This window comes from Oncorhynchus clarkii, chromosome 5 (assembly GCF_045791955.1).
Source record: "Oncorhynchus clarkii lewisi isolate Uvic-CL-2024 chromosome 5, UVic_Ocla_1.0, whole genome shotgun sequence".
NCBI classification, from domain to species: Eukaryota; Metazoa; Chordata; class Actinopteri; order Salmoniformes; family Salmonidae; genus Oncorhynchus; species Oncorhynchus clarkii.
The window spans coordinates 6,644,665-6,659,085 of NC_092151.1; the positions used below are offsets into that span (position 1 = coordinate 6,644,665).

Sequence of the window (14,421 nt, forward strand, 5' to 3'; positions counted from 1 at the left end):
AGTGGGTGGGCTTGGCTTCCCAGTGGCTGGGCCTGACTCCCCAGTGGCTGGGCCTGGCTCCCCAGTGGATGGACCTGGCTCCCCAGTGGCTGGGCCTGACTCCCCAGTGGATGGACCTGGCTCCCCAGTGGCTGGGCCTGGCTCCCCAGTGGATGGACCTGGCTCCCCAGTGGCTGGGCCTGGCTCCCCAGTGGATGGACCTGGCTCCCCAGTGGCTGGGCCTGGCTCCCCAGTGGATGGACCTGGCTCCCCAGTGGATGGACCTGGCTCCCCAGTGGATGGACCTGGCTCCCCAGTGGCTGGGCCTGGCTCCCCAGTGGATGGACCTGGCTCCCCAGTGGGGGGATTGATTCTCTTTATGAACTGTAACTCAGTAAAATTATTGATATTGTTGCATGTTGCGTTTATATTTTTTGTTCTGTATATTATTGATAGATGATTTATAGATTATTAAAGGCATCCTGGTGCAGAGACTCCTGGAGAGGATATGTGGCCTAGAGATTACTGACTAAACTACATAGACATACTGTATTTGTGCACACAATTACCTGGTACCACCTAGCAAACAGAATGTGACATCTTTAGAAAAATATGAATTGTTATTAGTGAGATAGCTAGGTCACTGCATTAGTGAGATAGCTAGGACATTGCATTAGTGAGATAGCTAGGACATTGTATTAGTGAGATAGCTAGGACACTGCATTAGTGAGATAGCTAGGACACTGCATTAGTGAGATAGCTAGGACACTACATTAGTGAGATAGCTAGGTCACTGCATTAGTGAGATAGCTAGGACACTGCATTAGTGAGATAGCTAGGACACTGCATTAGTGAGATAGCTAGGACACTACATGTTTGGACACTACACTACACTACGGCACTATAACTGGCAAGAATTCTACCCTGTCTTTCTTGTAGTGTTAAATAATGTTTGTTCATTAGGAAGAGGTTATATGGCATGCACCTAGGAAGAAAGGAATGTATGTGGGGGTAGAAAGCGAACGGAGAGGAGCATTAACCTATGTTGGAACTGACCTGGATGTAAATCTGTAGAGATAAGATAGGACAGGGAGAGGCCCCTCCAGAGCTCTAGTATCTGGGAGAGCCTGGAACTGTCAGCTGAGTGGTTATAAACTGCAGTGAGACTCATGAGAAAATCCCTATGTTGGTGTGTATGTATGGATGGTATAATTTTTTACCTCTAACTAGGCAAGTCAGTTAAGAACAAATTCTTATTTTCAATGACGGCCTAGGAACAGTGGGTTAACTGCCTGTTCAGGGGCAGAACGACAGATCCCCAGTGGGTGGGCCTGGCTCCCCAGTGGGTGGGCCTGGCTCCCCAGTGGGTGGACCTGGCTCCCCAGTGGCTGGGCCTGGCTCCCCAGTGGCTGGGCCTGGCTCCCCAGTGGCTGGGCCTGGCTCCCCAGTGGCTGGGCCTGGCTCCCCAGTGGGTGGGCCTGGCTCCCCAGTGGGTCTGTCTGTTTTATTTAAGACCAGGACTTTACAACCTCTGGGTATCAGAAAGATAAAGATAATTGGAATTCATGAACATTGATTACAAAAATTACTTAACAACTTCATTGTGAGACTGAGTGTTTAGCTATAACTTGTTACCAACCATATGTTATTCTCACTACCACTTTATTCTGTGCTGCTGTAATGTAAAGTGCAACACATTTTTATAAAAACTGCTTCCCTTTCCTCCATTTTGGAGTCTGTCAGTTGTCTGCTTTCAACTTTTGTCTTCTCAGTCTGGGATGATGATGTTTGTTGTATTTGAACATGGTATGTAATTTATTCTAAATTGTAGAAATGTTTTGATGTCAAACGTGACAAATTCATAACATCTATCTGTTGTCTGTTGACTCTTTACTTTCTGGCATGGTGTTTTCCTCGTGGGGTTTATCAGCCCTCTGACCACATTCTCTGTGTATAGAGCCCCATCTGGTGGACAGCAGCAGTACTGCACCAGCAGACTTGAAAAGAGGACCGCTTGTGAACATAAATAGGACGTGAAAGAGGTTATTTTGAGCTGGAAGCACCCTGAAAGAACCTGCTCAATCTTCTCTGTCGAAGAAGGGGGGGGGGGGGGGGGGCTAAAGGGTGAGTTTTGCCAAATAAGGAATAAGTGGGAGGCGGGACAATGAGCAAGAACACACCCCTTAAAATGTATACAATGCATAACTAAGTAGCCATGTGCTATGTTGTCCTTACACAGTCCTAGGAACTGTTAAATGCAAAATACATTTAGATTAAGCTGTAAATTACTAAATACAATTGTATTAAACTTGAACCCCTGCATGGCTGCTTACAGTATATTGTATAAATAGTTTTTTATTATTGTTTCCAATAGATCACTAAATTAGTACATTTTAAATTGTGATAGAAATCTGGACACAAATGTAAATAATTAAACTCTTCAATAAAGTCTGTATACACAGTCCTAACTTGAACCCCCACCATGGCTGCATACAGCGTCATTGTGGCGGTTCGATTAATCTGGCCATCCGAGAGTGGCCATGATGTCACGTATCCTTAACACTCAGCATCCAAGCAAAGGAGCCAGCCTCAGGCTGATAGATGGGACTGAAACAAAGGAGCCAGCCTCAGGCTGATAGATGGGACTGAAACAAAGGAGCCAGCCTCAGGCTGATAGATGGGACTGAAACAAAGGAGCCAGCCTCAGGCTGATAGATGGGACTGAAACAAAGGAGCCAGCCTCAGGCTGATAGATGGGACTGAAACAAAGGAGCCAGCCTCAGGCTGATAGATGGGACTGAAACAAAGGAGCCAGCCTCAGGCTGATAGATGGGACTGAAACAAAGGAGCCAGCCTCAGGCTGATAGATGGGACTGAAACAAAGGAGCCAGCCTCAAGCTGATAGATGGGACTGAAACAAAGGAGCCAGCCTCAGGCTGATACATGGGACTGAAACAAAGGAGCCAGCCTCAGGCTGATACTGTACATGTGGCTGAAACAAATGAGCCAGCCTCAGGCTGATACATGTGACTAAAGCAAAGACTCCTGAGATGTTATGAAGGTAACTTGCAGTGTTCGGGCTTGGTTTAATATCCTGCTCTGTGCTGCAGAGACAGAAACACTCTTTACACAGCACTTTGATACGGCTACGACCGGAAGTGACTTGTTCGTAGCAGGTTAGGAGAATTCGGTTAAGGTTAGGAAAAGGATTAGGGAAAATGCTCTCCTAATCTGCTACAGAATATTACTTCCGGTCGTAGTTGAAAAGAGTGTGCCCCGTGTTGTAGTTGTTTAACATCTCACCCTTTCCTCTGCGCTGTCCTCTGTCTCCTCCTCTCTGTCCAGGTCGTAGAGAGCGTTATGGACCCGGGCCAGCCGGCCACACAGAGACATCAACAAGTTGACTATCTTATCGAGGTCCCCGATGAACATCCTGTACTTCTCCTTCTCGTTGGGCTTACAGCGCTCCTGGACCAGGCTCTCCATGTGGCCCCCTAGGGCCCGGAACCTCCTCTGCTCCTCACCCAGAACCTCTCTCTCCTCTCGGAGTGAGGCAACGCTAAGGGTCAGAGCCTGGAGTAGCTCCACCTAGTGGGTGGGAGGAGAGGAGAAGTTGGCACCGGCAATGTATATGTATGTCTATTGTTAGCATAAGACTCTCTGAATGATCTACATCGCCTCTTTACCTAGAGAGGTTTTAAAGGTATTAAAGGTATTAAAGTTCAGACCTTTTTCTGATTGAGGTCTGCCTCTTCCTCATCCAGATCTACTCCTCTTCCCGCCTCTGTTTTCTGCAGCAGACTAGGTCCTGTAGAACAGACGCCATCTTGACTTCTACAAGGAAAGAGACAACAATGTGAGTAATAGTTAACATTACTACCACTGGAATACACTGAGACATTAGACCCTGAAACTCCCGACTGAAACTGACATGTACTGCAGAATAAAGCAGGAAACAGTAGTAGTAAGTAAGAAGTAAGTAACACGCAGTACACTTACAAGCAGTAGACAATAAGCAACAAGTAGTACGCAACAAGCAGTACGCAGCAAGCAGTACACAACAAGCAGTACGCAACAAGCTGTACGCAACAAGCAGTACACAACAAGCAGTACGCAACAAGCAGTACGCAACAAGCAGTACGTGACAAGCAGTACGTGACAAGCAGTAAGTGACAAGCAGTATGCAGTACGCAACAAGCAGTATGCAGTATGCAACAAGCAGAACGCAACAAGCAATATGCAGTACGCAACAAGCAGTAAGCGACAAACAGTATGCAGTATGCAACAAGCAGTAAGCGACAAGCAGTATGCAGTACGCAACAAGCAGTATGCAGTACGCAACAAGCAGTAAGAGACAAGCAGTACGCAACAAGCAGTACGCAATAAACAGTATGCAGTACGCAACAAGCAGTATGCAGTACACAACAAGCAGTAAGCGACAAGCAGTATGCAATAAGCAGTATGCAACAAGCAGTATGCAGTACGCAACAAGCAGTAAGCGACAAGCAGTATGCAATAAGCAGTACGCAACAAGCAGTACGCAACAAGCAGTATGCAATAAGCAGTACGCAACATGCAGTACGCAACAAGCAGTACGCAACAAGCAGTATGCAATAAGCAGTACGCAACATGCAGTACGCAACAAGCAGTACGCAACATGCAGTACGCAACAAGCAGTAAGCAACATGCAGTAAGCAGTAATCAATCAGCAACATGCAGTATGCAACATGCAGTAAACAACATGCAGTATGCAACATGCAGTACGCAACATGCAGTACACAAAATGCAGTAAGCAACATGCAGTAAGCAACATGCAGTACGCAACATGCAGTACGCAACATGCAGTAAGCAACTAGCAGTACGCAACATGCAGTACGCAACATGCAGTACGCAACATGCAGTACGCAACATGCAGTACGCAACATGCAGTAAGCAACATGCAGTACGCAACATGCAGTACGCAGTAAGCAACATGCAGTAAGCAACTAGCAGTATGCAACATGCAGTAAGCAACATGCAGTAAGCAACAAGCAGTACGCAACATGCAGTAAGCAACACGCAGTAAGCAATTAGCAGTTCGCAACATGCAGTACGCAACATGCAGTAAGCAACAAGCAGTACGCAACAAGCAGTAAGCGACAAACAGTATGCAGTATGCAACAAGCAGTAAGCGACAAGCAGTATGCAGTACGCAACAAGCAGTATGCAGTACGCAACAAGCAGTAAGCGACAAGCAGTACGCAACAAGCAGTACGCAATAAACAGTATGCAGTACGCAACAAGCAGTATGCAGTACGCAACAAGCAGTATGCAGTACACAACAAGCAGTAAGCGACAAGCAGTATGCAATAAGCAGTATGCAACAAGCAGTATGCAGTACGCAACAAGCAGTAAGCAACAAGCCGTATGCAATAAGCAGTACGCAACATGCAGTACACAACAAGCAGTACGCAACAAGCAGTATGCAATAAGCAGTACGCAACATGCAGTACGCAACAAGCAGTACGCAACATGCAGTACGCAACAAGCAGTAAGCAACATGCAGTAAGCAGTAATCAATCAGCAACATGCAGTATGCAACATGCAGTAAACGACATGCAGTATGCAACATGCAGTACGCAACATGCAGTACGCAACATGCAGTAAGCAACTAGCAGTACGCAACATGCAGTAAGCAACATGCAGTACGCAACATGCAGTACGCAACATGCAGTAAGCAACTAGCAGTACGCAACATGCAGTAAGCAACATGCAGTACGCAACATGCAGTACGCAACATGCAGTACGCAACATGCAGTACGCAACATGCAGTATGCAGTAAGCAACATGCAGTAAGCAACAAGCAGTACGCAACATGCAGTAAGCAACACGCAGTAAGCAATTAGCAGTTCGCAACATGCAGTACGCAACATGCAGTAAGCAACAAGCAGTATGCAACATGCAGTAAGCAACATGCAGTAAGCAACATGCAGTAAGCAACATGCAGTAAGCAACAAGCAGTAAGCAACATGCAGTACGCAACATGCAGTAAGCAACATGCAGTAAGCAACATGCAGTAAGCAACATGCAGTATGCAGTACGCAACAAGCAGTAAGCGACAAGCAGTACGCAACAAGCAGTACGCAATAAACAGTATGCAGTACGCAACAAGCAGTATGCAGTACGCAACAAGCAGTATGCAGTACACAACAAGCAGTAAGCGACAAGCAGTATGCAATAAGCAGTATGCAACAAGCAGTATGCAGTACGCAACAAGCAGTAAGCAACAAGCCGTATGCAATAAGCAGTACGCAACATGCAGTACACAACAAGCAGTACGCAACAAGCAGTATGCAATAAGCAGTACGCAACATGCAGTACGCAACAAGCAGTACGCAACATGCAGTACGCAACAAGCAGTAAGCAACATGCAGTAAGCAACATGCAGTAAGCAGTAATCAATCAGCAACATGCAGTATGCAACATGCAGTAAACGACATGCAGTATGCAACATGCAGTACGCAACATGCAGTACGCAACATGCAGTAAGCAACTAGCAGTACGCAACATGCAGTAAGCAACATGCAGTACGCAACATGCAGTACGCAACATGCAGTAAGCAACTAGCAGTACGCAACATGCAGTAAGCAACATGCAGTACGCAACATGCAGTACGCAACATGCAGTACGCAACATGCAGTACGCAACATGCAGTATGCAGTAAGCAACATGCAGTAAGCAACAAGCAGTACGCAACATGCAGTAAGCAACACGCAGTAAGCAATTAGCAGTTCGCAACATGCAGTACGCAACATGCAGTAAGCAACAAGCAGTATGCAACATGCAGTAAGCAACATGCAGTAAGCAACATGCAGTAAGCAACATGCAGTACGCAACATGCAGTAAGCAACATGCAGTAAGCAACATGCAGTACGCAACATGCAGTAAGCAACATGCAGTACGCAACATGCAGTAAGCAACATGCAGTAAGCAACATGCAGTAAGCAACATGCAGTACGCAGTAAGCAACATGCAGTAAGCAACATGCAGTAAGCAACATGCAGTAAGCAACATGCAGTAAGCAACATGCAGTAAGCAACATGCAGTACGCAACATGCAGTACGCAACATGCAGTAAGCAACATGCAGTACGCAACATGCAGTAAGCAACATGCAGTAAGCAACATGCAGTAAGCAACATGCAGTACGCAACATGCAGTAAGCAACATGCAGTAAGCAACTAGCAGTAAGCAACATGCAGTACGCAGTAAGCAACATGCAGTAAGCAACATGCAGTAAGCAACATGCAGTAAGCAACATGCAGTAAGCAACATGCAGTACGCAGTAAGCAACATGCAGTAAGCAACATGCAGTAAGCAACATGCAGTACGCAGTAAGCAACATGCAGTAAGCAACATGCAGTACGCAGTAAGCAACATGCAGTATGCAACATGCAGTAAGCAACATGCAGTAAGCAACATGCAGTAAGCAACATGCAGTAAGCAACATGCAGTATGCAACATGCAGTATGCAACATGCAGTAAGCAACATGCAGTAAGCAACATGCAGTATGCAACATGCAGTACGCAGTAAGCAACATGCAGTACGCAGTAAGCAACATGCAGTATGCAGTAATCAATCAGCAACAAGCAGCACACAACAAGCAGCACACAACAAGCAGCACACAACAAGCAGCACGCAACAAGCAGCACACAACAAGCAGCACACACTACTCAACAAGCAGGACACAACAAGCAGCACACAACAAGCAGCACGCAACAAGCAGCACACAACAAGCAGCACACAACAAGCAGCACACAACAAGCAGCACGCAACAAGCAGCACACAACAAGCAGCACACAACAAGCAGCACACAACAAGCAGCACACAACAAGCAGCACACAACAAGCAGCACACAACAAGCAGCACACAACAAGCAGCACGCAACAAGCAGGACACAACAAGCAGCACGCACTACTCAACAAGCAGCACACAACAAGCAGCACGCAACAAGCAGCACACAACAAGCAGCACGCACTACTCAACAAGCAGCACACAACAAGCAGCACACAACAAGCAGCACGCACTACTCAACAAGCAGCACACAACAAGCAGCACGCAACAAGCAGCACACAACAAGCAGCACGCACTACTCAACAAGCAGCACACAACAAGCAGCACACAACAAGCAGCACACAACAAGCAGCACGCACTACTCAACAAGCAGGACACAACAAGCAGCATGCACTACTCAACAAGCAGGAAGCACTAGTCTGTTGAATAGTGTGTGAGATGCCAAAACAATTATTGTGGTATTCGAGGTGTGTGTGTTATTCGGTTGAAACTCACTCAAGCGCATACATGAACACGCACGCACGCACGCACGCAGGCACACACACACACACACACACACACACACACACACACACACACACACGCACACACACACACACACACACACACCCCTGCTATAAGGAATAAGCTCTGACTGGTTTGGCTTCATGACTGGCCTATTTTACAGGACAGGCAGAATAGAATGTTGAGAAAGAACAACATTCCACTGTAGAACCGGGTCACACTTAATCAACCTGATTCTCCTCGGAGAAAAGAACGGTTGGAACTATAGAACGGTTGGAACTATAGAACGGTTGGAACTATAGAACGGTTGGAACTGTAGAACGGTTGAAACTATAGAACGGTTGGAACTATAGAACGGTTGGTACTATAGAACGGTTGGAACTATAAAACGGTTGGAACTGTAGAACGGTTGGAACTGTAGAACGGTTGGAACTATAGAACGGTTGGAACTATAGAACGGTTGGAACTATAGAACGGTTGGAACTGTGACACACCACGGATTCTAAAATAACTGTCCCCTGAACCTACTTTGATAGAACACATTTAATATTGAAACACGTTTTTGATACAAGTTCACAACATGTCTTCCTCATTATCCTAAAACCCAACTGAGAATGTCAATAATATCATTGTGCATATGTTCCTTTGTAAACAATAATTCCCTTTCTGGTCAAATAATAGTAGTATTGTATTTAATACATTATAGTATAGGATCTGAGACTTCTCTTCAACAGGAAAAAGGAAAGACATTTTGTTCTTTGACCTTCAATATTAAACCATGTCAGTAGAGGGCAGTGCTGCCACTGTTTAACCAATCCAGACTCACTGTATTTATTTTATACTGATAACAAGTTCAAACAGGTGCCATTAATACAGGTAATGAGTGGAGGACAGAGGAGCCTCTTAAAGAAGAAGTTACAGGTCTGTGAGAGCCAGAAATCTTGCTTGTTTGTAGGTGACCAAATACTTATTTTCCACCATAATTTGCAAATAGATTCATTCAAAATCCTACAATGTGATTTCCTGGATTTTTTTTCCTCATTTTGTCTGTCATCGTTGAAGTGTACCTATGATGAAAATTACAGGCCTCTCTCATCTTTTTAAGTGGGAGAACTTGCACAATTGGTGGCTGACTAAATACTTTTTTGCCCCACTGTATGTCAGTAGAGGGCAGTTTAACCAACTAATCAGTAGAGGGCTGTTTAACCAACGAATCAGTAGAGGGCAGTTTAACCAACTAATCAGTAGAGGGCAGTTTAACCAACTAATCAGTAGATGGCTGTTTAACCAACTAATCAGTAGATGGCTGTTTAACCAACTAATCAGTAGATGGCTGTTTAACCAACTAATCAGTAGAGGGCAGTTTAACCAACTAATCAGTAGATGGCTGTTTAACCAACTAATCAGTAGATGGCTGTTTAACCAAGCCAGACTCACTGTATGTTATATATGTCAGTGTCGGTCAGTGGTGTTCAGCTTCCACAGACCCAGTCTATGTGACATGATCTGAAACATGGTCTGACTCCAACATGGGGAGAGAGTTCACTACAGACAGGATATCAGCAGCTCCCAGCAGCTCTCAGGCGTCACAGTTAACTGTCTGTTGGAACTCCCCTCTCTCCAAACAATATATTCATGATAAACACCAAACAGGTTCACTTTAAAAGAGGCATAGCAATTTCACCTTGAAAATCATGTGAGATATGATATCCTTTCCCTTGTTCATGACCAGAGTACTGTGGGGGTGATAGCCCCTATAATATATAGGCATTGATTGAAGCTCAATGTTAAATTAAAATCTCTGACACCAATCTCGATGAAAATGTGCAAATCAACTTGGAGGTACACAAGTCTGTCCGTTACTGAGAAACAAAGCTGACATATCATTTGTCTTCATAGTGTTTTACACTTGTCTAATGACTTAAGTGTTTCTCAGCAGTATTTGTATCAGGAGTTACTAAAATTGTTCTTGACAATCCACAGGGTTATGCATGTTTTTTTAAATGTTTAATCCCAGTGCTACCACACCTGATTCTACTACTCCGCTGTTCATCAAGGCCTCAGCTGTTCATCAAGGCCTCCGCTGTTCATCAAGGCATCCGCTGTTCATCAAGGCCTCCGCTGTTCATCAAGGCCTCAGCTGTTCATCAAGGCCTCCGCTGTTCATCAAGACCTTAGCTGTTCATCAAGGCCTCAGTTGTTTATCAAGGCCTCAGCTGTTCATCAAGGCCTCCGCTGTTCATCAAGGCCTCAGCTGTTCATCAAGACCTTAGCTGTTCATCAAGGCCTCAGCTGTTTATCAAGGCCTCAGCTGTTCATCAAGGCCTCAGCTGTTCATCAAGGCCTCCGCTGTTCATCAAGGCCTCAGCTGTTTATCAAGGCCTCAGCTGTTCATCAAGGCCTCCGCTGTTCATCAAGGCCTCAGCTGTTCATCAAGACCTTAGCTGTTCATCAAGGCCTCAGCTGTTCATCAAGGCCTCAGCTGTTCATCAAGACCTCAGCTGTTCATCAAGACCTCAGCTGTTCATCAAGGCCTCAGCTGTTCATCAAGACCTCCACTGTTCATCAAGACTTCAGCCGTTCATCAAGACTTCAGCCGTTCATGAAGACCTCCGCTGTTCATCAAGACCTCAGCTGTTCATCAAGACCTCAGCTGTTCATCAAGACCTCAGCTGTTCATTAAGACCTCAGCTGTTCATCAAGACCTCAGCTGTTCATCAAGACCTCAGCTGTTCAAGAACATGTATAGTAGAATCAGGTGATGTAGAACTGGGCTTGAACAACAACAAAAAAGCCTGTATAAACCTGTAGCTTGTCAAGAGCAGTTGCGGCCATCCCTGAGTTGTATTTATAAAGTTGACTATATCTGATGAGTGTACATTTGGTTGTAAATGTTATGTTTAGTGATAACTCACATTTTGTTTACAGGTAATGTACGACTAGGCCTTTCTTCAGTAAACTTTAAGGGAGGGTACATGTTGATTATTTGTGTATTTTCCAGGAGCTCGATTGTCTTAATAAGAGAGATCTTGGGTTTCAAGTGGTTTCCAGTTGACTCCATATTGGTTTAAAATGGGTTTCTGTGTTTTCTTTTCAGCTGTTAATATTAAATATATACTAACGTTATTTCTGTTGCTATTTCACACTATTGTTTACTTTTTCTTTTTCTTGTATTTCTGTATAATAATGTTCCATAATCACCTTCTGGCGTTTAAAAACATGGAAATTAAAAACTAAAAAACAATGTTTTAAGTGAGAATATGCATTTGGTCTGAAGCCGATTAAAAAAAAAAAAAGGAAATTCACATGAGCACCACAATGTCTATTCCACCCCTGCTCTACCAAGGCTTTACAGCACCACAATGTCTATTCCACCCATGCTCTACCAAGGCTTTACAGCACCACAATGTCTATTCCACCCATGCTCTACCAAGGCTTTACAGCACCACAATGTCTATTCCACCCCTGCTCTACCAAGGCTTTACAGCACCACAATGTCTATTCCACCCATGCTCTACCAAGGCTTTACAGCACCACAATGTCTATTCCACCCATGCTCTACCAAGGCTTTACAGCACCACAATGTCTATTCCACCCATGCTCTACCAAGGCTTTACAGCACCACAATGTCTATTCCACCCATGCTCTACCAAGGCTTTACAGCACCACAATGTCTATTCCACCCATGCTCTACCAAGGCTTTACAGCACCACAATGTCTATTCCACCCATGCTCTACCAAGGCTTTACAGCACCACAGTGTCTATTCCACCCATGCTCTACCAAGGCTTTACAGCACCACAATGTCTATTCCACCCATGCTCTACCAAGGCTTTACAGCACCACAATGTCTATTCCACCCATGCTCTACCAAGGCTTTACAGCACCACAATGTCTATTCCACCCATGCTCTACCAAGGCTTTACAGCACCACAATGTCTATTCCACCCATGCTCTACCAAGGCTTTACAGCACCACAATGTCTATTCCACCCATGCTCTACCAAGGCTTTACAGCACCACAATGTCTATTCCACCCATGCTCTACCAAGGCTTTACAGCACCACAATGTCTATTCCACCCATGCTCTACCAAGGCTTTACAGCACCACAATGTCTATTCCACCCATGCTCTACCAAGGCTTTACAGCACCACAATGTCTATTCCACCCATGCTCTACCAAGGCTTTACAGCACCACAATGTCTATTCCACCCATGCTCTACCAAGGCTTTACAGCACCACAATGTCTATTCCACCCATGCGCTACCAAGGCTTTACAGCACCACAATGTCTATTCCACCCATGCTCTACCAAGGCTTTACAGCACACAGCTTTGACCTACTACAGTAGCAATGTTGGTATTGTACTTCAGACTAGACTGAACAAAAAATATAAACGCAACATGTAAAATGTTGGTCCCATGTTTCATGAGCTGAAATAAAAGATACCAGAAATGTTCCATACACACAAAAAGCTTATTTCTCTCAAATTTAGTGCACAAATTTGTTTACATCCCTGTTAGTGAGCATTTCTCCTTTGCCAAGATAATCCATCCACCTGACAGATGTGGCATATCAAGAAGCTCATTAAACAGCATGATCATTACACAGGTGCACCTTGTGCTGAGGACAATAAAAGGCCACTCCAAAATGTGCAGTTTTGTCACACAACACAATGCCACAGATGTCTCAAGTTTTGAGGGGCGTTCAACTGGCATGCTGACTTCAGCAATATCCACCAGAGCTGTTGCCAGATAATTGAATGTTCATTTCTCTACCTTAAGCCGCCTCCAACATCGTTTTAAAGAATTTTGAAGTATGTCCAATCGGTATGTCCAATCCAACGTTGTGAACAGAGTGCTCCATGGTGGTGGGGTTATGGTAGGGGGAAGGCATAAGCTACAGACAACGAACACAATTGCATTTTATCGATGGCAATTTCAATGCTCAGAGATACCGGGACGAGATGATGAGGCCCATTGTCGTGCCATTCATCTGCCGACATCACCTCATGTTTCAGCATGATAATGCACAGCCCCATGTCGCAAGGATCTGTACACAATTCCTGGAAGCTGAAAATGTCCAACTTCTTCCATGGTCTGCATAATCACCAGATATGTCACCCCACTGAGCATGTTTGGGATGCTCTGGATTGACGTGTAATGACAGCTTGTTCAAGTTCCCGCCAATATCCAGCAGCTTCACACAGCCATTGAAGAGTGGGACAACATTCCACATTTCTTTTAAAATTTTGTGAAGAATCCAATACTTTTTCTCGTATGTGGTATAAATCACATTATTGTGGAAGCCCCTCTAAGACTATGAATGAGACTGTTTGAGAAGGTTTGAATCCTGAGCAAACCTGCCAACACATAGTTTGAAGTAAGATAGACCGACATAACTACTGTAGTAGGTCAAAGCTGTGTGCTGGAAAACCTTGGTGGTGCTCATGTGAATTTCCTTTATTTTTTCAGACCAATGCCTATACTCACTTAAAACTTTGTTTTTTTAGTTTTGAATAGTATAATCATTAAGCCTCACATCACGTAAAAACACAAAGCAAAGTTCCCAAAGGAAACTTACTTACTTAGCTGCTCTTACTGTGTGTAATCTAATTCCACAATTTACACTAATGATCTATTCTGAAACCTAAGAGTTATTTTGTGACGTCAAGCAATAAACTGAGCCATAATGTAACAGACTCAACAAAGGCCCTCTGTTAGGGCATACCTGTTGTTAATGAACCCTGATCATATAGTCGAGCCTATCATTAAGTTACATAACAGGAATAAAACACACACACACACACCAAGCGCACACACACACACACACACACACACACACACACACACACACACACACACACACACACACACACACACACACACACACACACACATACACACACACATAACCAGACCTCACCCCACCTCTCTCCTCCTCCCCTCCCCTCCCGTCCCCCTCTTCCCTTGTCTCCTCCCCTTCTCACCTGTCCTCCAGCCAGGTGCTGCTCCTACGGCGTTGCCACGGCAACCTCCCTCCCCCAGCGGGGAAGATCTCTTCCATCAGGTCCATGGTGCTGGTCCGTCCGCCCCCGGGCCAGGTGTC

The 14,421-nt window shown here is 45.0% G+C and overlaps 1 protein-coding gene across 2 annotated transcripts in view; it reads right to left on the bottom strand.

Annotated features, from left to right (window-relative positions):
• Positions 1-14,421, bottom strand: part of LOC139408277 (protein Shroom3-like) — a 150,203-nt gene that overhangs the window by 5,036 nt on the left and 130,746 nt on the right. For both annotated transcript variants that reach the window (XM_071151981.1, XM_071151982.1), the window contains 3 exons: positions 14,303-14,421; positions 3,708-3,813; positions 3,283-3,567 (listed from right to left, as the gene is read on the bottom strand). The exon at positions 14,303-14,421 is cut by the window's right edge and continues 289 nt beyond it. In XM_071151981.1, coding sequence (XP_071008082.1) covers positions 3,283-3,567; positions 3,708-3,813; positions 14,303-14,421 — 510 coding nt within the window. The remainder of the gene's footprint in view (positions 1-3,282; positions 3,568-3,707; positions 3,814-14,302) is intronic.